Below are 24615 nucleotides of genomic sequence, written 5' to 3' on the forward strand. Positions count from 1 at the left end.
GAACTTGCTCCTGAAAACAAACATTTTAAGGGTATTTAGCACATTGTGAATATTGTGTAAATAATGCTGCCAGCCTCAGAGAAGTTCTTGCTGTTTTGGGGAGCAGTCACTCTGCCTGCCTGGCCCCCCTGTTGCTCAATTTGTCCTTTATTGGGACAGTGAGGAAAAGCAGGTAGCTAAGCATCTCTGTGCTGCCACTGCCAGCCTGTATCCCAGAGCTTATGCTGACCCAGTGAGATGGATAAGAGAGACAAAATCAACCACCTCTGCCCAACCTGTCCGAATTGGACAGCAAGTGTTCGGGATCCAGCACACATTCTGGTTTTTACATAACACAGGACTGCTTCCTTTTAGAAGTGAACAGACCTCATTTTTCTTTCGCAGGCATGGGGTTCCCGCCTCTCCAATTAGTCTTAATGAGTTTGTTCCCCTGTGTACCATGGCTCCCTCGAAGCCATCACAGACGCACATCTGCATCCCCTGGCAGCTTGGCACAGTGCTTTCCCTTCAGGAGGCCTTGCTGAGTGACAGCTAGATTCCAGTGGAGTAACTTCTCCATTTCCTGGGGTCTTCACATACATCACCTCCTCGGATCATCACTACTGCCCTTTGGGTGCAGAGGCAGTCGGCATGGGGGCAAGGCAACCAGTAACCAGGGCCAGAGGGCATGCTCTGCACAATAAACTCCTTGCATGAGGTAGAGTTTGCCCAGGCTGGGGGCGGCCTGACAGTGGGAGAGGTCACTCTCGACAAGGATGTTCAGCTGCTAGCCATTCGCTCGGCAAACATTTGTGGCTCTGTGGTACAAAGTGTGCTCTCGGGTGACCCATAAAATGTACAAAGACTTTGGGCTGATGGAACTAAGCACGTGCAGCTCCTGCCCTCAATCACAGGAGGTCAGGCTGAGAGCTTGCCGTGTGGTGTCCTGCATGCCATAGGCAGTTGGGACTGCAGGAGGGTAGCAAGCTGACATCCAGCTTCCGTCTGACTTGCATGAGCGATGAGACTCTGAAATTGGATTGTTCTTTCATAGAGTCACTCACAAGACATGGTAATCAATGCCTCCCTGTCTACCATAGACCCGTCTCTCCCTGCGTCATCCTGGCCCTGCTCCTGTTAATTTAGAAATCCTGTCACCCCACTCCTCATATAACCACCCCCTCGCTCACACTGAGTCTTAGATCTGGACCTGCCATGGGAGTATACATTTCTACCCAGTGTCATAAGATCAGGTTTGTGGCCAAGAGCAGAGAACCTTTGTGGTGGAAGAAGGGCTGGCACCTATCCCTGTGATGGAATCCTCCTTGTGTTTTCCCTGCATGCAGCCTTCAGCTTGCTCCCTTCCCAGATTTCCATGCCTGGGAATCTCCTTGGCAGCTAATTCATGAGTTCTGTCCTGGATTCCCGCTCACCTGTCTCCAGAGTCTTCCTGCAATGGCCTCATGGCTCTGTACTCTGCTTGAGGGATCCTGGTTCCAGATAGAATCTAAGTCATGCAGTCTGGTCTCCCATAAGTTCTTTTTGTATTTGTTTGTGTGCTTGCTTGTATGAGGCAGGGTCTCTCTATGTAGTGCTGTCTGTCCTTGAACTCACTATGTAGACTAGGCTGGCCTAGAACTCATATAGTGATCCTCTGGCCAAAGACACGTGCAGCCATGTTGGCTTGCCATAGTTCTGTGAAGAGGGACACAGGACAACTGGGGATGAATGTTGTTGAGGGAGGAAGGGGCCAGATTCACCCCCTAGGAGTCTGAGAACTGTGTTTTTTGATTATTTGTTTTTATTTCATGTGCATTGGTGTTTTGACCACATGTATATCTGTGTCAGGATGTCAGATCCCCTGGAACAGGAGTTATAGACAGTTGTGAGCTGCTATGAGGATGCTGGGAATTGAACTTGGGTCCTTTGGTAGAGCCGTGTGTTTTCAACTAAGTCTCATGGCTCTCCTCTGCTCAGCACAGCCCTATCCATTGGTCTGTCCTATCTCCTTGGAGGGCTGCTAAGCTTTTCTCCCATCAGGGCTACATCTGATCCCTGCCTCTCACCCTCCCTGAGGTACTCAAGGGAGGGGGCCAGGCAATGTGGGGAGAAGGCGCAAAGCAGGCTGGGAAAGCAATTAAAAAGCAGATCTCAGGGTAAGAGACTAGGAGGTAAAGGACAAGCTGGAGTGGGTCTGACTGGAGCCAGGAAAGGCGAGGGAGAAAGGGCCTGAGCTTATTAACCCTGCCACAGCTGCCTGGCCCCAGGACCTGTGGAAGTAAAGGAGCTGATGGCGCCAACAAGAGAAAGGGGCGGGGCTCAAGGAGGAAGAAGAAGGGATTCTGGGGTCCAGTCTAGGATCGTTCTGCAGCCACAGAAGCTGATTTCTAGTCAGCAGAACCTGTCTGGGGCACAGGCTATAATAGGTGGGAGAATGAGTGGTCCCTAGTCTGAGGCAAGTCATCTCCAAGTGAAGACAGAGACAGCTGTTACCTGCAGAAGCTTCAGTGGGTAAGAAGCTAATCCTGTCCTGTAGGGTATTGATCTGGGTGAAATAGACCCTGATCTAAAGGGGATGGTAGGTTCTAGCATCAGGAAATTCCCACTTGTAGGGGAAGACTCAGCTCATCCTCCCAGGAGAACTCAGGCAGAGCAGCACAGGGCATCCAGGCATGAAAGGTATCAACACACCAAAAGTTGCTGGAATCAGATGAAGTTTTAAGAGCCTCAAGTCGCCGGTTGTGGTGGCACACGCCAGTAGGATTTGCTAAAGGAGGCCAAGGCAGGAGGATCACGAGTTCGAGGCCAGCCTGGGCTACACATTATTTAAAAAAAAAAAAAAAAAAAAAAAAAGCCTCAAGTCTAGAGAAGACAAGTGAGAACAGAGCCCACCAGGGGATTAGGGAGGCAAGGAAGCTGTTTAGGTTGGGCAATATCTACTTCAGTCTCCACACAGTTTGAAAAAAACGTGGGGCCGGCCAGTGGTAGCGCACGCCTTTAATCCCAGCACTTGGGAGGCAGAGGCAGGCGGATTGCAAGTCTAAGGCCAGCCTGAGGTGTATAAGACTATGTTTCACAAAACAACAGTGACAACAAAGAAATAACAAGAACCCAACTATGACCCTGTAGGACCTGAAGCCACCAACAGCTAGAAGTCTAGGAGAAAATGACGCTAATTCCCTCTCTCTTTACCCAGCATTGTACCTTGGTCCTATCCACACACCCATGTGATCTTCCTTGGAAGGGTCTCACGTACTTCCTTCCAGTGGAGGCAGTAGGACTTGGCAGCCCTTACCCTGCCCCTCCTGGCCATCATAGAAACACTGACATCTGGGAAGTAGGAGGCGTTATTGAAATGGATGCAATGGTTTGTCATCAGTGCCCACTGTGGCTATCTCTCACAGTCCTCACAATGTTCTTGGAAGATGAGTCCTCATTTCACAGATAGGGAAATGGAAAATCAGAGATGGTGTCATCTAAAACGTCAGAGCCCCTGAGGAAACAAAGTGTTGCTTTCTCTTCAATAGGGCACTGCCACAGCTGAGGTGAGTCTAGAGGGATACAAAGGCGGACCTTAGAAAAACCACCAACCACTAGGAAAACCTGTTCCTTCCACCAAGCTTCCGTGACTAGACCTGGGCAGCTGAACACTGCCATCTAGTGGCCTAGTGGCCATGTGCCTCAATTCCCCTCCTTCAGACAGCACCATGGGATGGGGGAATCAACTAGTTTTTTTTTTTTTTTTTTTTTTTTTTTTTTTTTTTTTTTTTTTTTTTTTTTGGTTTTTCGAGACAGGGTTTCTCTGTGTAGCCCTGGCTGTCCTAGAACTCACTCTGTAGACCAGGCTGGCCTCGAACTCAGATATTCGCCTGCCTCTGCCTCCCAAGGGCTGGGATTAAAGGTGTGCGCCACCACTGCCTGGCTGGTCAGCCAGTCTTGATCCTATCATCATGCTGTACTTGCCCTGGGCAGGACAAGTATGCAGCAGAGCCAGCAGGTGACACTCAAATTGCATGGCTACTTGTGAGACTGTCCTCTGTGGGAAACATAAGAACGGTGTCTATGAGCTGAGACCAGTCCTGGGATTGTCCCAGGAGGGGTTGACGCTTTGCCTGGTAAGCAAAGGATCATCTGTCAGACTTTAGTACAGAGAGAGGGACACAAGGAGGCCATCTTATCCCCACTCTGGCTTGAAGTGGAGCTCAACTTAGCTGTGGGCTCTGTAGTGAGGTATCCTAGCATCTGTCTCCATGGTTAACAGCACCCTGCCTTGGAGTCTAAAAGTCTGCTGGAGTTTGGCCTGAGGCGTTGGTGTTGGAGAGTTCTGCTTGGGAAAGTTGAAAAGTAGTCAGACAGAGGATGAGGCATGAGCCAGGCTGGGAGGATGGGAGTGCCAGTGGCGACTGGGAGGGCAGAGGGCCTGCCTGTCTTCCTACCAAGTGCCTGTCTGGGGCAGATATGCATGGGTATGGTGAGGCGTGGGCTGAGAATTTGGCTAGAGGCTTACAGTTGTTGGTTGTGCAATAACAGGCTTCCTTAAATGAAAGCAGAGAGTGGAAAGCGATACAGCTGTTAAAACGATGATAGAGGTAAATGTTTATTGATTTAGAAAGATGTTCGCAACATATTGTTGAAAGAAAAGCAAATTACAAAATAATTGGTGCAGTATGGGCTTGTTTTGAAAAAAATTGTATTTATATGTGTAGAAAAATCTGGCAGTGTTTATCTCCATGTGGCAAATTTATGGCTAATTAAATATTTATATTGTTTATATGTGTTTTCTGATTTCTCTACAGTGAATGTGTAATAAAAATACTAATAATGAAAGTTTGTACATCAACTGCAACCAGGAATGTTTTTCTCTTGTCTCTATGCACAAAGACCCTCTGAGAGGCATAGCAAGGGTCTGAAAGTCCAGTGGGGTTAGTATGGGACTTGGGACTGGATCACGACCCCAGGGAGGGGGCTGTAGGCCACGGGCTGGAGAATTCCGTGGCTGGTACTGAAACAAACTCACATACACAGGAGGTGAGGTGGCTATTCCTGGCTGTCAACTATATCTGGAATGAACTACAATCCAGAATTGGAGGGCTCACCTGTGATCCAGATCTTAAGGCTGGAAGACACAAGTTTCTGACCTGGATCTTGACATGAAAATCTTGAGGTATAGTGTCCAGGAAAAGCTTAGGCCCAGGCAAGGGAATATATGCCTCTAATCCCAGGAGACTGAAGCAAGGAGATCTCTGAGTTCAAGGTCAGCCTGGAAGAAGCAAGTCCCAGATCCAGGCGTGGTGGTACACACCTTAATCTGGGCAACACCTTCTGCTGGAGACATTGGGAGAGGGAAGGTTCACTCTTCGACTGCCAGCACATCTGTTAGAATCTACTTCGACAGAAGACCAGCTGAGACAATTAACCTTGTGAGACTGAGCAACTACTAGATTCTTGGACATCCACAGCTGCCCATTGTTGAGTTAGTTGGACTGCAGACTGTAAGTCATCACAATAAATTCCCTCAATGTAGAGAGACATTCCATAAGTTCTGTGACTCTAGAGAACCCCGACTAATACAGGAGGAATTTTCCAGCTTTGTTGACAAATCTCTCCTGCCCTCATCATATCTTTTCCCTTCAGACCTGTGTACACCTGGAAGGAGAGGCCACGCCTATGCTGTGAGATGAGCCCTGAGTTAAAGGCTAACCTCTAGTGAGTCTCCTTCTTTAAAGTCCCCCGCTCTTTACCATCCCAACTTATAGGAGTATCAAAAGTCACTGGGGGAGGGGGGGAGAGATGGCTCAGCTGTTAAGAGCAGTGACTGCTCTTCCAGAGGTCCTGAGTTCAATTCCTAGCAACCACATGGTGGCTCACAACCATCTGTCATAGGATTTGATGCCCTCTTCTGGTGTGTTTAAGAACAGCTACAGTGTACTCATATAAACATAATAAATAAATCTTTAAAAAAAAAAAAAAGTCACTGGGGCAGAAAGTGGTCACATAAGCCTTTAATCCCGAAGGAATTCTGGGAATTCCACACCTTTGGTCCAGTCCAAAGGTCACCGGGGACCTCTCTCCAGATCTCCCTTACTCTGCCATTGCTCAAGATTGGGGAAGATGTGGCTGGAGCCTAAGGGCCTCGTCCTTTCCCTGTGGTCGGACTCAATAGGGAAACTTCAGCAAGCAGCCCATTGTAAGCTCAAAGGAATACCATGTCTCTGGTATGGAACATAGGATGTTGCTATGACAGGGACTCAGGAGTCTTAACTGGCTTGAGCTTTGGGAGGGGGCAAGCAGCCAGACCTTGTCTGTAAGCTGGAGACCTGGCAGTGCTGAGCTAGCCTCCCCCAGGACCCCCTCCTTGTGCCCACTGAATGACTCACCTTGGCACAGACATAATGGTCAGGGGCGGGCACACAGCCTGCTTCCCTCTGTATTCCAGGCCCCTTTCTATGCTTTCCGAGAAGTCCATTGAACTAGGAGCTTGTACTGCACCCAGAGCTGACATCCTGGCATCCTGGGATAAAAGCAGCCCATGGGGCTGCCCTTGCCGTATGCCTCACTGGCGGCAGAGAACAAGGCTCTCTATTCAGCAAGTGCCCTGGAGTAGACATCAGATGCCAAGCATGGGCAGAGGAAGGCAGGGCTGGGGCGGGGGGCAGAATTGTCTGTTTTCCAGAAGCCCAAGGACACAGATGGCTAAGGCGCCTGGGAGGGACCTGAGTGGAGGGGATAGATGGGCCTGAAGTCTCAGCCTCCTCCCCACCATTGATGAGGGTGGAGTTTGGTTTCCTGGACCTACATATCCCTCAGAGACCTGGTGTGTGGGGATTTAAAGGAGGTATATCTCCTGAGAGAATAAGGGGTGGCCAGGAAGACAGGGTGTTAAAGAAAGAAAGACTCCAGCATGTACAGCTAACTCACGTCAGGGGTTGTCGGGGGCCAGGCTCTGGGAGGGGCAAAGGGAAGCTGGACCAGGGAGAAATGGCCCACTGGGCTGGATAAGAGGCCAAAGAGGGGCTCAGGAATGAAGCCTGCTGTCTTACCCTATTAGGATCTGCGTGTATTCCTTCTGTCTTGCCCCCTAAACACACAACCAGAGGCTCAAGTTGACCCTGGAGTCACAGAGAGGGCTTCAACCCCAGCCCTCCACTCCTGAACTCCAGGGATAAGATCAAATTGGAGGGTTTCAGAGGAGAGGACTCGGTACATCTGTTGAGAATGGGGGTCATGGGAAATTGTAATATAGGCTGATCCGGGAGGAAGGGAATAGTTTCTTCAAGTTCCTAGAATCTCACAGGCCCTCAGAGAAGTGCAGAGTGGGGGCAGCCCTGGCTTACAGGCTCTAAGAACTGGAGGTAGCTCACCCAACCCAGCTCTGCACTCCGTTTTTTTGTCTCTCTGTCTCTGTCTCTATGACTCTTTGTCTATTTCTCTGTCTCTGTCTCTCTGTATGTGTGTGTGTTTGTCATACAAATGTTCATATGTGTGTACATACATGTGTTTGAGCCCAGAGGTCAACCTCGGGCACTGTTGCCTTGGTTTTCTGAGACAGCATTTCTTCCTGGGACCTGGAACTCGCCAATTAGTGAGAGCCTGGAAGCCTACTGATTTTCATTGCCTAGCACTGGAGTTTCCAAGTATGCACTGTCAAACCAGGCCCTTTGTTTTCATTCTGTGGCTAGAACTTGGGTCTCCATGCTTGACAGGCAAGAAATTTATGGACTAAGTTTTCCCCCCAGCCCTCTCTTGACCCATTTACCAGAAAGAGGGTTTCCTTGATCAATGGTGAAGCCAGGCTGGTGTTCCCAGGAAAGCCTTGACTCTGGGTACAGTGACCTCGGTGGGGTGAGAGGAGTTCTCCCCATAGCTGGGCTGGGGCCCAGCTCCACCCCCTCAGGCTATTCAATGGGGTGCTGCCAGGAAGTCAGGGGCAGATTTAGTCCAGCCCATTCCTCCATAAATGCCCTGACATCCCAGGAGCCAGCAGAGGCAGGGCAGGATGGAGCGGAGACGCATCACCTCTGCGCGCCGCTCCTATGCCTCCTCCGAGACGGTGGTCAGAGGCCTTGGTCCTAGTCGACACCTGGGTACCATGCCGCGCTTCTCCCTGTCTCGAATGACTCCCCCACTCCCTGCCAGGGTGGACTTCTCCCTGGCCGGGGCGCTCAATGCTGGCTTCAAGGAGACTCGGGCCAGTGAGCGCGCAGAGATGATGGAACTCAATGACCGCTTTGCTAGCTACATCGAGAAGGTCCGCTTCCTAGAACAGCAAAACAAGGCGCTGGCAGCTGAGCTGAACCAGCTTCGAGCCAAGGAGCCCACCAAACTGGGCGACGTCTACCAGGCAGAGCTTCGGGAGCTGCGGCTGCGGCTGGACCAGCTTACTGCCAACAGTGCCCGGCTGGAAGTGGAGAGGGACAATCTCGCACAGGACCTCGGCACCCTGAGGCAGAAGTGAGAAGGGGAACAGGAAAAGGGCTAGTGAGCAGAGGCTGAGCTGAGAGGGGTGCCTGGAAGGAAGGGTAATGCCTCCCCCAAGGGGAGACTCTCAGCTGCTCCATTTCCTCATGTCTAGGAAAGGGAGAACTACCTTTGTTCCCTAATATGATGGGAATAGCAAGGGAGAGACTAAAAACTTCAGGGATCTGATTGCCAAGGGGAGCTGGGCACTCTGGGCACCTCCACGCTGAGGGAGGCTGTGGGGCATAGGGGTAGCCAGGGCATGAGCCAGCAGGTGCTTTATTTTTTTTTTTCATTCACTTGGCACTATGAATGGCCAGAGAGGTTTGTGTCCACAAGAAGGCTCTGATCTCTGAAATATAGGAAAGGCAAGAAAGAGCAGGGAGGCCTGGTGCAGGGCCCAGGCGACTGTCTATCACCTGCTTTTGACCCTGCTGAAGCCATTTTGATTGGTGTAGCTGCAAAGTAGAGGTCATGATACAATCTGTCCTAAAAGATCGTAACCAAGGGTCAAACTCCAGGACATGGTGATTTGCTGGGTGGTGGGTGGGCATTCACATGTCCCTCTGGTGCAGAAGGGGCACTGGTGTCTGTGACAGTGAGGGCACGGTGGTGGAGCAGGAGCAGGTGCATGAACCCGGATAAGGCGCCTCAGTAATTAGTCAAGACGGAAGCCCTTATCTGTTCACTCTCTCAGCTGAGGCCTCTGTGTAGGAACACGCCATTGCTTACTCCTCCTGCCACTCTACTGGTCCTGTGGGATCAGTTTGTGACAGTCCCCGCCCTCTGGAGGTTAAGGCAGGGACCCAAGAGTCCTCAGGAAAACCTAAAGCCTATACTGTGTCCCCTATCCCAGGCTCCAAGATGAAACCAACCTGAGGCTGGAGGCAGAGAACAACCTGGCTGCATATAGACAGGTCAGAGAGATGAGCGGGCTCGGGGAGGGAGGCTGGTGGCAGCCCACCAAACACAGCCCCTGAACTTAGCCCTCCACAGCAGTTGGCTGCTTCCAAGATCCCCACAAGAAGGGGGAGGACAAAGCTGGACATTGTAGGAGGGAGGACTCTGGGGTCAAAGAGACTCTCTCCGGACTCCAGGAGGCAGATGAAGCCACCCTGGCTCGTGTGGATCTGGAGAGGAAGGTTGAATCTCTGGAGGAGGAGATCCAGTTCTTGAGGAAGATCCATGATGAGGTGAGGCCAGGGAGGGGGAGGGAGGCCTTACAAGATACTACAAGTGATAGACAGACAGAGATGTTCAGAGAGGGAAACGGAGAAACCAATTGTCAGGAAGAAAAAAAAAAATGAGAGAAAGAGTGAAGATAGAGAGACCAAGGGAGATGTGTCCAGTATTCACTATCCCTGAAAAATGTCTGCAGACCCTCCGCTGCCATGTTCTGAGAAGCACAGGACCAGGTCGTTAGCTTCTCCTCCACATCAGCTCTGTGAGCCCTTATCATTACTTCCTTTCACAATGGTAGGGACATTGAAGCCCAGAGAAGTCACATCTCAAAGTCACACAGCTGAAAACCCCTCTGAGGGCCTGTCACGGTGGTATGCATCTCAGCCTGTGAGAGGTAGAAGCGGACCATTCAAACTGTTCAAGATCAAGTTCGGCTACACAGAAAAACTGAGACCAGCCTGGTCTACAGGAGAGACTCGTGTAGACTTGTGCATGTGTCTAAACTCACACATACACACACACACACACACACACACACACACACACACACACACACACACAAACCTCTGTTCTCTGACCTCAGAGCCTGGCTGCAAGACCTATTCATGCCTGGTTCCTGACTATCCAGTCCTGGGAGGAAGATACTCCCAAACTCTCATCCCATGTCCATTAGAGGTTTTAGTGTTACCTTTTGACAAGGTTTCACTATGTAGCCTTGGCTGGCCTGGAACATGCTATATAGACCAGGCTGGCCTCGGAACCATGGAGATCTGCCTGCCCTAGGTGCCCGGTTGCTGGGATTAAAGGTGTCTGTCACCGAGCCTGGCATATGCCTATGAGCTTAGACCATGCACTTCCTCCAATAACAGATGCCCCATTTCCCTGAGCCATTGCTGTATCTGTCAGACAGAAGTGTGAGTCTGGGAGAGCCTGAGACTTGAGCCTCAATACCCTTTCTTTTACCTAATTAGGAAGTTCGAGAACTCCGGGAGCAGCTGGCCCAACAGCAGGTCCATGTGGAGCTGGATGTGGCCAAGCCAGACCTCACAGCAGCCCTGAGGGAGATTCGCACTCAATACGAGGCAGTGGCCACCAGTAACATGCAAGAGACAGAGGAGTGGTATCGGTCCAAGGTACCTGTGGGCCAGCTTGCCTCTTCCAAGAAGACTTCCTGCTTCATGTTAGAGAATAAGGGAAAGTAGCTTGGAAAACAACCTATCTAGGTGACCAGTCTTGCCCAGAGAGAGAAGACTTGCCCAGGACCATGCAGGCATTATTATTATAATTTCTCTTTGTTACTGCTATTACTTGTAATAATAGCTAAAAGGTTCACTAGCTTGCCCAGTGTCACAGCTCCTAACTGATAAAGGGATAACGTTTCCTGTCCTAACCCATCTCCTTTAAGAGGCTGCCTTTCTGATGCCTCTGACAGTCCTTGTCCTGCATTGCTGAACATCTACTGTGTGCCAGGTACTTTGGTCCAGAGGACGCCAGACTTCATACAGACTGTGGGAGGCAGGGAAGATGAGGGCGTGGAACTTGTGCTAAACAGGCAGCCTAGAGACTCAGAAGAGGGAAGAGCATCTCAGGCGGAGAACAGGTGCTGTGAGAAAGCCTGAGACAGAAAAAAACGCAGACAGAGACCAGAGATGCTTCCGACTCAGGGCACCAAGCCCAGTATGAGCTGCTGAGCCTCACATGCAGTGACAGTCTGTGCAGGATGAAGGCAAGTCCTTGGGCGACAGTTGCTCCTCCCTGAGGAGCCCTGAGGTCGACCCCACTTTCCTGGTTTTCTAGAAATTGTGTGTATTTCACGGCCCAGGCAGCTCCCTGGTCTATGTCTTGTGCTATTGGGAGGCTCCAGTCCACCTTCCCTCAACTTTAGGTCCTCTCTCGGTTTAGTTTGCAGACCTCACAGACGCTGCTTCCCGCAACGCCGAGCTGCTTCGCCAAGCCAAGCACGAGGCTAATGACTACCGCCGCCAACTGCAGGCCTTGACCTGCGACCTGGAGTCCTTGCGCGGCACTGTAAGCACGGACAGGGACCACTGGTTGGATGGGGCAGTGGCCACCCAAGAAGTTGTTGGAAGGGGACCAGGGTGGAGGGAGCAGGGTGGCGTAGGCGAAGACGAAAGGGATCAGGGGTTGGGGCCTCGAAGCTTCTCCGAATCTCCTGGCCAAGCGATCAGTCCGTTCCATCCCACAGAACGAGTCCCTGGAGAGGCAAATGCGGGAACAGGACGAGCGCCATGCACGGGAGTCGGCGAGTTACCAGGAGGCACTCGCTCGGCTGGAGGAGGAGGGCCAAAGCCTCAAGGAGGAGATGGCCCGCCACCTGCAGGAGTACCAGGATCTACTCAACGTTAAGCTAGCCCTGGACATCGAGATCGCCACCTACAGGAAATTGCTGGAGGGCGAAGAAAACCGGTGAGCTCACCTCAACGCCAGAATTCTTGTTCCTTTCAGTACTTAGGAGTTAGCCTTGTATCCCTTCCTTCCCGGAGTGTTCGGCCTACGCACGATTCAAGAAATGTCTGAAGAATAGATGGATCCAAACACTGTTAATTCCCAGGACTGAGGAGTTGAATTATTCCCAGACTAAGGGACTCACCCACAAGCCTGGCCAACAAAAATGGAATTTCCCATGATTGCTGCTTGCTCTGCCTCTTCGATGTTATTGTGACTTTTTTTTTTTTTTTTTTTAAATTCCTCCCATCTCCAAAGCCTCCATTCTCCTTCCTGGAGGTATTCTATGGGAGCAGATAACACAGTCGTGCAGACTTTTCCAACTCCTGGAGAGTGTTGGCTGCTGGGATGAAAGTTAGGTGGTGGGGGCTGGAGAGATAACTCAGTAGTTAGGGGTTTGGGTACCAACATCCAGATTATGGCTTGCAATGGCTTGTGGTAACACTCCATCTGCCATTGTATATGTATAATGTATATGTATATGATGTGTATGTATGTATATATCAGTCATTATGGTGCATGCTTTAGTCCCAGCACTTGAGAGGAAGAGGCAGGCAGATCTCTATGAGTTTGAGGCTAACCTGGTATATATATTGAATTCTAGGCCAGCCAAGGCTGCATAGAGAGACTTTGTCTGAAAGAGTTGACAGAAGAGGAAGACAGGAGACAGAGAAGCAGAAGAAGAAAGGAGATATAGGAAAGAGAGAGGAAATGACAGTGAAAGAGGGAGGGAGGGGAATGGGAGGGAGAGGGAAGAAAGGGAGAGGCCTGGGCAAAGAGCCTTTTCATTCTGGCCCCTGGACCGGCCCCTGGACCGGCCCAGCCCAGGGATGTCCTAAGGTGGCCTCATCATCCCTATCCCTTCTCTTTCAGCATCACCATTCCTGTACAGACTTTCTCCAACCTCCAGATCCGAGGTCAGTATAGTGGGGCTTTGTGGGAAAGGGTAATAAACCCCCTCCTCCTCTCCCCATCCTGTGGACTGCTCTTGGGGACTGTGGGGGGGGGGGCAAATTGATCCAGGTTTTCCTTGGGAGCCTTCATGATCCTCCACTGAGATCCTGGACAGAGCACATCATCCTAGGGCTTGGAGCTGGTCCTGTCTTGCTCTGCCCTGTGTCCCCATCCCCTAGCTGCTGTACCCATGCAGAACCTGACAAGGTCTCAACTGATGCTAGGTCTGCAGTCCACAAACAAGCTCTGCCCTTCTGAGTGTCTTGTGTTCTTGTTTTCTCTCTCTCTCTCTCTCTCTCTCTCTCTCTCTCTCTCTCTCTCTCTCTCTCAACTGCTTGTCACTACAGGGGGCAAAAGCACTAAAGAAGGGGAAAGCCACAAAGTCACAAGACATCTCAAAAGGCTCACAGTACAAGTTATACCAATACAGGCTCACCAGATTGTAGATGGAGCCCTGCCAGCTCTCCATTAGATAGACACCTTCCCTGCAGCCATGCACTTTTCCCAGCTTGCCTTCTTCCTCCCAGGCTTCCTCTAAGGGACTGGACCATGTCCTTTGTCCAGAAGCTTCAATGCCCACCCTAGGTTCTGGACCTGTGTAATTAGGTTATACTGACAGAGCTAGCCTATGCTAAAGGTTAGGTTATACTAATGAGCTAGCCTATGCTAAAGGTTAGGTCATACTAACAGAGCTAGCCTATGCTAAAAGTTAGGTTATACTAATGAGCTAGCCTATGCTAAAGGTTAGGTCATACTAACAGAGCTAGCCTCTGTTAAAGGTTAGGCTATACTAACAGAGTTAGCCAGTGTTAGCAGAGTCTCTGGGAGCTCAAACCAGAGGCCCTGAAACCTCTGAGCAAATGCCCTGCCTCACCGCTTTCCTGTTGCTAGGTGGTCCCCTTGGGTCTTGCAGTGCCTGTGGGCAGGCTCTGTGTTTGATTCATGTGTCCCCAGTGTTCTGTTGCTTCATTCAGTGCTGATTCAGCCCAGAGGGTTAGTTCCCTCTGGACAGCTGCTCTTGTAGAGAATAAAGCTTTCTTTTCCCTGCTCTTTGTTTTAAATATTAGTGAGTGTGACTTGCTATATTTTTCTCTCTAAGAGCGGGGGAGGGTGGTGGTGGACCAAATTACGTTTTACTCGTATGTGGCCCTTAAATGATTCTTAGACACAGGGGGAAATTCCATTTAGGAATATTGGCCATGCATATTGCAGGGTGTAATTTACCACTAGAAAGTTAATCATGCTGACCAGGGAAAGGTAATAGTGCCAAATGCTAGGCAGTCAAGGTTCACTAGAGTCCAGATAAGTGACAGGGAAATAGGAATATGGAAGGGTCCCATGTGTATTAATCACTAATCTGCGCCATGCCACCATGTCCCAGGGAAGTAGGCACTGTGATCCCATTTTGCAAGAGAGGAAACTGAGGCTCCTTCCTCAGTGAAGCCCTTGGTTGTCAGTAAGCCAGGTGCCAGAACAGAAGGCAGAGCAGGTTACAGGACAGCAGCAGGGTGTGTTTGGTGCTGGGGTTGGGGGGCAGAAAGAAGCCTCCAGACACTTCAGAAGAGCCATGCTTTTCCCTGCCTAGCTAGCTAGCCCCGTATTCATGATCCCATGTGCATGATGGGGAAGTTGGGAGCAGGACAGGATAGCTAGTATCCCAAGAGCCCATGGAGGCCTCCTCTCCTCATACCTGCAGAAACCAGCCTGGACACCAAATCCGTGTCAGAAGGCCACCTCAAGAGGAACATCGTGGTAAAGACAGTGGAGATGCGGGATGGTGAGGTGAGGAAAGGTTCCAGTCACCTCAGGAGTTCTTGAGGCTGTACTGGAGAAAGCCTGGTACGAGCTCACTGACGGTCCCTATTAACTACCTGGAGAGCTCTGGCAGAAGGGGCAGACCTTGAATGTAATTCTCCTTTCCAAGCTTTTTCACAAGTAGTGTGCTAAGGGCAACCTGTGTACTGAGGCCACCAGCTCTAACTGGGACAGTGTGGGGGGGGAGGTGTTAACGTCTTTCAAAGTTCCATAGATAGACATAGAATGGCCTTCTCCATTTGTTGGGGTATTAGCAGCAATGGTTACTCTTATACCATGGTTAAAACCATGGTAAAACTCTACAAGTGGCCTTTTTTTTTTTTTTTAATTTAATATGACTGCTCTGCTGCATATACATCCTCAGGCCAGAAGAGGGCATCAGATCCCTTCATAGATGGTGGTGAGCCACCCTGTGGTTGCTGGGAATTGAACTCAGGACCTCTGGAAGAGCAGTGCTTGCTCTTCACCACTGAGCCATCTCACCGGCCCTACAAGTGGCATTTCATACCCAATTTGACCACAGCATGAGGCAATCACGATGACAGCCCAGGGAAGACAGATCTAGGGCAGTAGGAGGCTTGCCTCAGGATGCACAGCCTAGCAAACTGGGTCTGGGATTATTTGAGCCCCTAACCCTGCACTGTACACCTTCTCTGTCCCTGTAGGTCATTAAGGAGTCAAAGCAGGAGCACAAGGATGTGATGTGAGGCGCCTGGCGGCCCTTGGAGGACAGTGTGAGAGCCCAAAGCTCTTCCTCAGATGGTCTTGTTTGCCAGGCCCAATTCCCATCTGCACTTCCCTTCCTTCTGTTTTTATGCTTGTGTGCTGCCCAAGGCTCAGTCAGTGACAAGCCCCATGGATGGCACATACCCTGCACCTCCAACTAACAAGTTACTCACCCCAAAGGGGCAATCAGGAGGGGTGGGGACCCCCAGCTGGGTTAGAACTGGAAGGAAAGAGGAAAGATGCGCAGGGTAAGGAGATAAATCACTTCCTTCATCCTTGTTGTTATGGAAACTGTTGCTAGAGCTGAGGGTCTCTGGGAACTGGATTTTGAGTTTCCACAGGCTGCTGGGGCAAGACTAAGATTCAGACAGAAAGGAAAAGTCCCCGAGGCAAAGTATCTCTAGTCAGAGACCTATGCATCCTGAATAACCCTGACGATCTAGGAGTGAGTAGGGCAGACCTGCTACCTGGCGTGGCCACTAAGGCAGTCCTGAAGGGCTCTCCAGAGTGATGACCCAAGTGTGTCAGCTCCACTGAGCAGTTCTGCAGTTCTGACAGGCATGTGGAAACTTGGTTCTCAGCACTTGGCAAGATCTATGGCATAGGTGGAGACGGAAGGTGCACTGGACGGTGGAGAGAAGAGCTCCCTGGCCCCTACGTGTGGATGCAGAGAGGGGGAGCCCAGGAAGGCTCTCTTGCTCAGGCTGCAGGGGTGCCAGCAGCAGAGGCACCGGTGTAGGTCATTTGGACATTGGAGTTGGAAGTTGTAGGTAACCAGTTACACTTGGCCCTGAATCCTGGGAATCAAGGAAATAACGGTTCTCTCAAAGACACTGAGACCGGAGAGAGTGACTTCTGTCCACTGGGCAGGACACAGCTGTGCCTCAGTTATGAAGGTCTATGCCTGACTGCACGGTCCCCCTCTGCTCCATCATCTCACCCTGTGACTGCTGCTCCTCAACCTGGAAGAATCCACAACCATCCTTCCAAGGCTCCGTATCCCCACAGGCTGTTGTTCTCCAAGTCAAGTGTCCATCTCCCCCCACCCTTTTTTTTTTTTTTTTTTTTTTTTGGTTTTTTGAGATGGGGTTTCTCTGTATAGCCCAGGCTGTCTTGGAACTCACTCTGTAGACCAGGCTGGCCTTGAACTCAGAAATCCACCTGCCTCTGCCTCCCAAGTGCTGGGATTAAAGGCGTGCGCCACCACTGCCTGGCCCATTCCCTTTCTTATGCGTATGCATACCACCACCTATATTTTAGGCATCATCCTATTTGAGAGTTTGGGAAACTGAGGCATGTTGTGTTCAAGCAGTCTGGAGCCAAGTGCCTTCCTATTAGAGCAGCCTCTCCAAAGCTGATTGGTGGCCAGGTGGGGAAGAAACCGAGCTGAAGGTGTCCTTTCCTCCCCTCCAAGGTCCCTCTGTCTTCCCAGGACATCATACCTCCACCCCACCCCTTACCACCTCTGCTAACCTTCAGAACAGTACTGTCACCTTTACTTACTGGGCAAGAAATAAAGACATGTGCCATAGGCTTCCACAGAGTGGGTCTGATTTGTTCAGAAGGTGGGATGAAGACAGACAAGACCCAACTTGTTCATTATCACAGAATGTCTTGAGAGCCTAACCCTCCATAGCGGCAGCTGCCTGTCAAATCCTCCTTATTCAGAGATCAGGTGTCCAGGGCCTTTGCTCACCTCCTTTTCTCAGCCCCAATCCCCCAGCCTGGGTGCCATCATTCAAGAAATTCCTGTGCTCACTCTCCACTTTCTTCACCCTCTCTGGTCCCTTACCATCATCTTCATCCCTGCTGCTCTGCTAGTCCCAGAACAATTGGAAGCAGAGGATGACACAGGCCAGCTCCCTCCCTCCACTTTTCTTTCTTCTCCATCCCACTCCCATCCAGTTCAACCAGGACCCTGTGGTAGTCTCAAAGTCAAAGCACCCGCCTCCCCCCCCACCCCGTGCCAACAGCACTTACAGGTGATCTGACGGATCAGTTCACTTCTTCCCATGACCCGAGTGTAAACTGAGAAGACTCATGTACTTGGTCACTTCCCTCCAGACTCCAGTCTCTGACCTGCCTCAGGCTCCTTCTACTTCCCAGATTAGACCCAGGCTTCTCCCAAGAAACTGGGAGGCAGGCTATAACTAATAGACTCCTTCATCACACTGTCACGTGTCCCAGCCCAAGGTGCCCACCAGAAGCCTCTGGTATCATTTAACAAACATATTGTAACACGACTGGTCGTCACAGCTGGAGAAGGGTTTGGGCAGAGAAATTGGGACAACAGCGAGATTGGCAACAGCAACGACAGAGGTGAATGGTGACGAAGACAACGGTGATGAGCAGATAGCCTATCAGGGTGAGCTCTATGGCTGTTCCAGTCTCAGGGTCTGAGAGTGAGGCTGGGTAGCGCCCTCGAGATGTTACACCCAACCGGAAGCCAGCAATTCTCAACCCTTGCCGCCAGCAGTAATAGATGCCCCGGTCACTCAGCTGGGTGAATCGGATGTGGAGATGGTTGCCATGGTCGATGAAAACTCTCATGGATCTGTTCACACCTTTTAGGTACTGGCTACGGTAGAGGGGCTGACTGTCCTTGTCCCAGGCCACAGCATGCTCTGGTCGGGCCCCGGGACAGGAGATGATGAGGCCGTGACCCAGTCTCTGCTGATGGAATTGAATGGGAACCTGAGGCACCCGGGGCCGGCTGCCCAGTTTGGACACGTAGTTGTAGATTGCCTGCATACCCTCCCGGACTTTATTCTTCTTACAGGACACTAGGCAGCTCTGAATCAGCAGCTCAGGTGTGTGATACTTGGTCTTGATGTGCAGTTCCCATGGCACAGCCCGAGAGCCACAGGACACTACATCTGGCAGAGTCTTAATGTATCGAGGTGAGAGGCCAGGGTTCTGCAAGTAGCAGAGTCCAAGGCGCCACTGTTCCCCATGCACCCCACAGCGGTCACAGGGGGTCCACTCCCAGAAGGTGGTAAAGACATGGAGGCTCCCGTAGTACTCATCTGCCAATGGCTCCTGGCCCATGTCCTTGAAACTGGCCACAATTCCTTTATTGCTCTGGATGTCCACATCATAGGCATAAAAATAATCCCCGTCTCGGGTGCCACAGAAATACAGGCCTGTGTCCTCCGGCTGGGCCCGGAAAACCAACAGGCTGAACATGCGGATACTGAAGCGTGTCAGCATACTACTGCCGACTCGAACCAAAGCAGCCTCCGTAAGCAACCGGCCATCGAAGTCTGTAAGCACTGTGGTGTGGCTGCTCCCCAGATACTTTTGGTAATACCAGACCACAGCAGAAACATCCTCAGGTTTGCAGTGACAGGGGAGCTCAAAGCTCATGTCAGCCAGATAGGCAGCATTTTCAAACATCAGAAAAGCAGGGCAAGGTGTCCTCTGAAAAATGTTCTCCTTCCCCACAATTTCAAAAGCCTGGACACTACCCCAGGCCCACAGGAGCACGGTGGTGTGAGCCAGCCTCATGCTTGTAGGAAGGAGGTTTTTGAGGGAGCCAGGGCAAAACTCAAGGCACCGAAGACCTATGGCGTTTTAAAAATCATTGCTGAGAGGCCACTAGAAGGAGAAAGGCTCAAACAGCCAGGAAACGAAGTAATAAACTCCAGAGGAGACAGCCAAGGCAATTTATTCCCAGCTGAAGTACAAGATGCTGTTCTAATGTGCCAGGACCGATCTTGAGGGAAAATCATTCTAGAACTTAGCATCCTCACCTTTCTAGAACACCGGCACTTACCCAAAAATGGGCCAAGGGAATCTAGAATGAGCTGAAAGTGCCCTCTGCCCTGCCTGCCTTAGAGAACATCCTTTCATCAATCAGAGAGATAAAAGAAACCCTCTTTCGCACAGCTGGTCATCTGGGATGCTAGCCAGACCTGAGCCAAAGGCTTGAGGATTTCCCAGGCTCAACCTGTGGAAGAATTAAGTCTCTGGGGGAAAGTTCTGCATCTCAAATGAAGGAGCATTTGTTCCTTGCTGATTAGCTGTTCATTCACTGGCTCTGGGTTATAAATATTCTGGTTAGGAGTTATGATCAATGCTTATCTGTCATTAGGGGCGTGGCAGGCTTGAGGGGTAGGTAGCAAAACAGCCGTTGCCTCTCCTGGGGATCCACATACATTAAATTATGGGTTGGGGAAGTGGAAAAGCCCACCACTTGAAAAGGGAAGTGCTATGGGTTTCTCACAACCATTCTTTCAACAATTCTTCAGAAAATGCAAGGTTCCTTCCAAGGGGGCTAGAGAGATGGCTCAGTGGTTAAGAGCATTGGTTCTTCTTTTAGGGGACCTGGGTTTGATTCCAGCAACCACATGGCAGCTCACAACCATTTATAATTACATTTCCAGAGGTTCCAACACTCACTTCTGGCCTCCTCAGGCACTGGGTACCCACATGGTGGACATACATACATACATGTAGGAGAAACACTCACACATGTCTTTTTAAAAGTGGTCTCTTCTGAGACCACTTTTAAATGCTGAGGGCATCCAGTCCTATCAATGGACCCCATACAGTCCTAGCAGCTCCTGTAGGAGCCCTTCTTCTCCCTGCAGCCCAGCAGATGGCTCCTCCATGCTGAGGCCCTCCTGCATGGGTCTGGTGGTGACCATGGCCTGCAGCTTCTGAAACAAGAGCTGACAGCTCTCTCGCTCTGCATGGCTCAGCAGGCTCAGGTTCAAGGCGAACCGCCCAGTGTTAGCCAGGTTGTGCAGGATCCTTAGCACGGCCGATCGGTCGCTCAGCCTCACATGCTCGGCCAGTGCCACCAGCAGCTCCCCGAGAAGTCCAAATCCCACGTCCATTTGGAAGAGGTGGCCCAGCTTGGGCCCCCCAAGCTGAAGCAGGGCTTGGTAGCGCTCTGGCCCACTTCTTAAGTGTCGTCGCCAATCACGGTAAAATTCGGCAGAGGTGGCGGGCTGGAAAGGTGATTTCTCCTGCATTTCAAAGGGAAAGGGGCTCAGAGCTCTTCTTGCTGCTCTGCAGCTGTGATGGGGGAGGGGGGCTATGAGTTTTCATGTTAGCACTGCAACCATTCTCTGAGCTCAGACTGGTCTCTGCGGCTTCATTTTCAGAAGAGGGAGCTGGGGAGGGAGGAGGAAAGAGGGAGGGTAGGCCAAAGGAATCCAGGCTAGGATCTGAAGGTCTCCTTTGTACTGGGGTTTCCTCCTGAGAAAGGAAACATAGCTCTTGGCCTTCTAGAGTGAGTCAGAGCTTTCTCTGAGAAAAATAAAATAGTATGTGATAAATCTCTGGAAGAAAAAAAGAAACTAAACTAAGTGTTGAGGGTCTGGCAGGCTGAGTCCCTCTCCAGTACTGCCCCAGGGTCATTACACTGTCTACCACCTGACCTGGCAAGGAACCTTAGCTCGGCTCAACTCAGTACGACCATCTGATTGCTATTCTGGGATTGGGCTGTGTGTGTGTGTGTGTGTGTGTGTGTGTGTGTCTGATTTTGTTGGCTTTCATAAGAAGAGGTATGTGCTGAAAGAAGACAGGGTGGGTCATAGCTTTACCACAAAGAAATCCTGCTGGGCTAAAGAGGCTGGCCCGCACCTACCTGGGGCATTTCAGTGACCACATCTTGAGAAGTCTTTTCCCGAGTAGTGTGACAGTTCCAGGGCACAAATCTCTTTCCTCCCATCTTGTCCTTTCGTTCCAGAGGTTTCAGGTGTGATGCAAGAACAATACCTCTGGGTCAAAGAGAGAGAGTGGGAAATGAGCTTGATGATTCCCTGCCTGTGGGGCAGCTACTTGGCTGGACTTGTTGACTGGAAATAGGGCAACTACTCCAACAACAGCAGCATAGACAGCTGAAAGTCCTCATGCACTTCAAATGGGTTAGTTGCTGTACTCGGGATCTTACATGCAATAACTCATGTAACCATAGCAACCGTTCCTCTCTTTTACAGACAGAACTGAGTCTCAGACAGGTTAAGGAGCTTGGGTAAGATCATCAGGTAGCAGCGGGTGGGGCATGATGGAAGCCCAGACTGATCTGAATCTAGACTGCTTGCTTTTAACTTCTGTAGCCCACCATGACAGGAGGGCCTGAGGAAACCAGTTGCAAGCCAACCTGAACTCCTCATAGGAAGGCACCCTTTGCTCAACTGCCCTTAACTTGGCTGCGTTCTCCCTTTTATACTTCTCGTCAGCAGCGAGGGCAGCCTGCAGCTCTTTCTCCAGAGCTTTGAAGTTGATTACATCGTTTCTCTCCATGGCTAAGGCCTGGGAAGACAAGAAGCATGCATGTCAGCAGAGGTTCAGTAATCAAGGTAAAGATGATGCCCTGGGATTTTTTGCCAGGATGTGAAATGACCCAAAGCAATCTGATACTTATCCTGGAGTGTTACAAAAATCTAGCTTCCTCCTTTACAGATAAAATGGAATTGCGTGATGAAAATGTATTCAAGGTATCTCACTGAGAAGAGAACAGAAAGATTTCCAGTTTGAAGTCTTGATTTTGTTCTGTGCTTCTAACAATATTTTAGACACTAAGGGCTGGCTCAGGGTAGGACTTTGCCTTGCAAATTCCAGACCTTAGGTTTGATTCCCCAGCAAACCACAAAACCACACCACACACACACACACACACACACACACACACACACACACACACATTAATTCGGGTGTTTCAGCTTTGGAGTCCAGGTTTCTGATCCTTCATTCTTTGTTCTCTGCTTCTAACAATATTTTAGACACTAAGGGCTGGCTCAGGGTAGGACTTTGCCTTGCAAATTCCAGACCTTAGGTTGATTCCCCAGCAAACCACAAAACCACACCACACACACACACACACACACACACACACACACACTAATTCGGGTGTTTCAGCTTTGGAGTCCAGGTTTCTGATCCTTCATTCTTTCACATAGGATTTCTCTATATCAGGTTATCAGGTTATTACCATAATGGAACGAGAGAGAGAGAGAGAGAGAGAGAGAGAGAGAGAGAGAGAGAGAGAGAGACTTTTATTATCTACTCCAGCTCAAGGACAAAATTTTACAGTTCACTAAATGTTTTTAATGGAGAACAAAAGAATCTTTTCACATAAACCAAAAGCAATGACAAAGCACGAAGTTGGGAAGTGTCAGAAGGGGAAAAGCTCAACGGCCTCCATCCCTAAATCCCTGACCAGCGGAGGGCTGCAGGCAAATGTGTACTGTGAGGCATTAACTCCAGTCCGACCACTGAAGTTCTTCCGCCTCCTGGCATGTGTCCGATGGGGCTGTTTTTACAGGAATCTATGTGTTCCCGTCTGGGTTCTGACATTTACTTATAATACCTCTTTCCACCTCAGAATCCTGGTGAGCCGGAGCTAGATACCGTAGTACACTCATAATCAGCCCTAGGGCAGGAAGTAAGCTGGTCCGCAAACAAAACCACAGCCATCCCCGACACCAACGATGGGAAATGGAACGCCAAGAAGTGAGCCGTGTTAGGCCGCCAACAATTATCCTCAAGTGTCTCAGATCCTATGCAATATTTTGGGGTGGGGAGATCTCGCTATGCAGCCTAGTTTGTTCTCTCCAAAACTTCTGAGCTCATGGTCATTCCTCTAGGCTCAGCCTCGGGAGCTCTAAACACTACAGACTCTCCACCCCGCCCACTTCACCGTCGAGTTCTAAGCCTTCCCCAATTATAGGATGAGTAGAGAAATCCCTTTTACTGTCCTTAAACTCTCACCCAGCAGCCCCAGTTTTGGACCTCTTGCTTTCTTTTGAGAAAGCCCCCGATTTGTTAGAACACCTTAGAACTTCGCCCTGCCAACAGCGGTTGTTGCCTAGCAACGGCTCCACTAGCCTGTCCATGTGACCTGCCCGAAAGCCCTCCCTTCAGGCTGTCCCAAGGCGCCTGATCAGATCCGTGAATCCTTCGGCCTCTTTTTCCTCTGGAACAGTTCACGCTTCGTTTTGAGAACCAACAAGTTGGCCTTTACCCTTTCTGTCTCTGAGGCCAGCATTCTTCGAAGCTGTTCCTCAGGCAGAGGGCTGTCCTCCGAGGTCAGGCGGTCGGGCGACGCGCTCGGGGTCCTTCCTGGCGACGGGCGCCCGCGTTGTCGCGGCGTGCGGCGGAAGCGCGGGCTCAGGCGGCGGAGTAGGGGCGCTCGGCTGAGCAGTCTGCGGGTGAGCTGGCCGGGAAGGGTACTCTCGGGAATTGGGGAACGAGAGAAATGAGCTTGGGAAGAGGCGATTTATATAGAATTTATCCCTTTCGCTTAACTAACGTATACGTTGAATTCTGGCGTGGGAAAGGGAATGAAAGACACCAACCCCCAACACACGCACACACCGTCGATTCCGGGGTTTCTACGGTCCCCGGCGTAGTTAAGATCCTGTCCCTTAATAGGTGGCGCTGTAAAGACCCAGACCCCTGCCACTCCCCCTTCCATCGAAGCCTGCTTCACCACCAAACTGTCTCCATCCGAGCTGGCTGTGATGGTTAGTGCCTAATTCTTCCTCTCTGCAGGCAGGAATATTGGTCCAGGTTCAAGACTAAGCCGTGAGTCTGGTTCAAAAAGCTAAAACAGAAAAGATTTCAGCATTCCTTTGAGAATCTGCGTTGTAGCGGGAAGTTGCAATTTTGGCTATTTTGAGACTAGCTTTACTTAACTAAGCATGTCATTAATTCACCCCCTACCCCACTCCACCCGCCAAAAACAAAACTAGCAAAATGTATTGAGGGCCTATTTTGTCCCAGGCACTGTTGTCATTTTGCTCCGATTTTATTATTAATGTTTATCAGTACCAGGTATACACACATGTTCCTTAAGTACTACACAGGCATAACCTTGATTTACTTGGGCTGGCGGTGTAACTTGGTGGAGAAGGGTTTAGTAGAGTGTGAGGCCCAGGATTTGATCTTAAGCACCCAACCACACACTAAGAAACTGACGTAAGGGTAGCTTGACAAGTGCATGTAGAGAGATTTTTAGAGTGACAGATAGGTGACATTAAAGGAGAGGGATGAGTTAAATGAATTAAGAGAATATAAATAGCC

The 24615-nt window shown here is 50.5% G+C and overlaps 4 protein-coding genes across 8 annotated transcripts in view; 2 read left to right on the forward strand and 2 right to left on the reverse strand.

Moving 5' to 3' along the window:
* The first annotated feature begins 7942 nt into the window (after nt 1-7942).
* Nucleotides 7943-17118, forward strand: Gfap (glial fibrillary acidic protein). Of its 2 annotated transcripts, none has more exons than XR_013110989.1 (9): nt 7943-8430; nt 9293-9353; nt 9534-9629; nt 10590-10751; nt 11521-11646; nt 11825-12045; nt 12958-13001; nt 13386-14820; nt 15519-17118. XR_013110989.1 is itself a non-coding variant. In XM_034506162.2 (9 exons), the coding sequence occupies exons 1-9, from the start codon at nt 7976-7978 to the stop codon at nt 15558-15560; spliced, it is 1293 nt and encodes a 430-aa protein (XP_034362053.1). In that variant the 5' UTR covers nt 7944-7975; the 3' UTR covers nt 15561-17118. The 2 variants fall into 2 exon arrangements, 1 of the variants encoding a protein (XP_034362053.1); XM_034506162.2 differs by having other exon boundaries at nt 7944-8430; nt 14735-14820.
* A 675-nt stretch (nt 17119-17793) lies between these two features.
* Nucleotides 17794-19247, reverse strand: Fam187a (family with sequence similarity 187 member A). The gene has a single exon (XM_034506164.2). It carries the CDS (start codon nt 19084-19086, stop codon nt 17830-17832), a length of 1257 nt encoding a protein of 418 aa, XP_034362055.1. The 5' UTR covers nt 19087-19247; the 3' UTR covers nt 17794-17829.
* A 56-nt stretch (nt 19248-19303) lies between these two features.
* On the reverse strand, nt 19304-23409 carry Dnaaf19 (dynein axonemal assembly factor 19). 3 transcript variants are annotated; one of them, XM_034506165.2, is made up of 4 exons: nt 23302-23400; nt 21692-21843; nt 21176-21308; nt 19304-20552 (listed from the first exon to the last, which is right to left on the reverse strand). In XM_034506165.2, the coding sequence occupies exons 2-4, from the start codon at nt 21832-21834 to the stop codon at nt 20115-20117; spliced, it is 714 nt and encodes a 237-aa protein (XP_034362056.1). In that variant the 5' UTR covers nt 21835-21843; nt 23302-23400; the 3' UTR covers nt 19304-20114. The 3 variants fall into 3 exon arrangements, with proteins under 3 accessions (XP_034362056.1, XP_076791823.1, XP_076791824.1); XM_076935708.1 differs by having other exon boundaries at nt 22901-23396; XM_076935709.1 differs by having other exon boundaries at nt 19971-20552; nt 23365-23409.
* A 231-nt stretch (nt 23410-23640) lies between these two features.
* The window catches only part of Eftud2 (elongation factor Tu GTP binding domain containing 2), a 40060-nt gene continuing 39085 nt past the window's right edge, over nt 23641-24615 (forward strand). The window contains exon 1 of one of the 2 annotated variants that reach the window (XM_034505475.2): nt 23641-23741. The gene's annotated coding sequence lies outside the window, so the exon portion shown is untranslated. The remainder of the gene's footprint in view (nt 23742-24615) is intronic. The other variant, XM_076935707.1, reaches the window with a different exon arrangement.

The sequence above is a fragment of the Arvicanthis niloticus genome, chromosome 6, assembly GCF_011762505.2.
Source record: "Arvicanthis niloticus isolate mArvNil1 chromosome 6, mArvNil1.pat.X, whole genome shotgun sequence".
In the NCBI taxonomy this organism is placed as follows: domain Eukaryota; kingdom Metazoa; phylum Chordata; class Mammalia; order Rodentia; family Muridae; genus Arvicanthis; species Arvicanthis niloticus.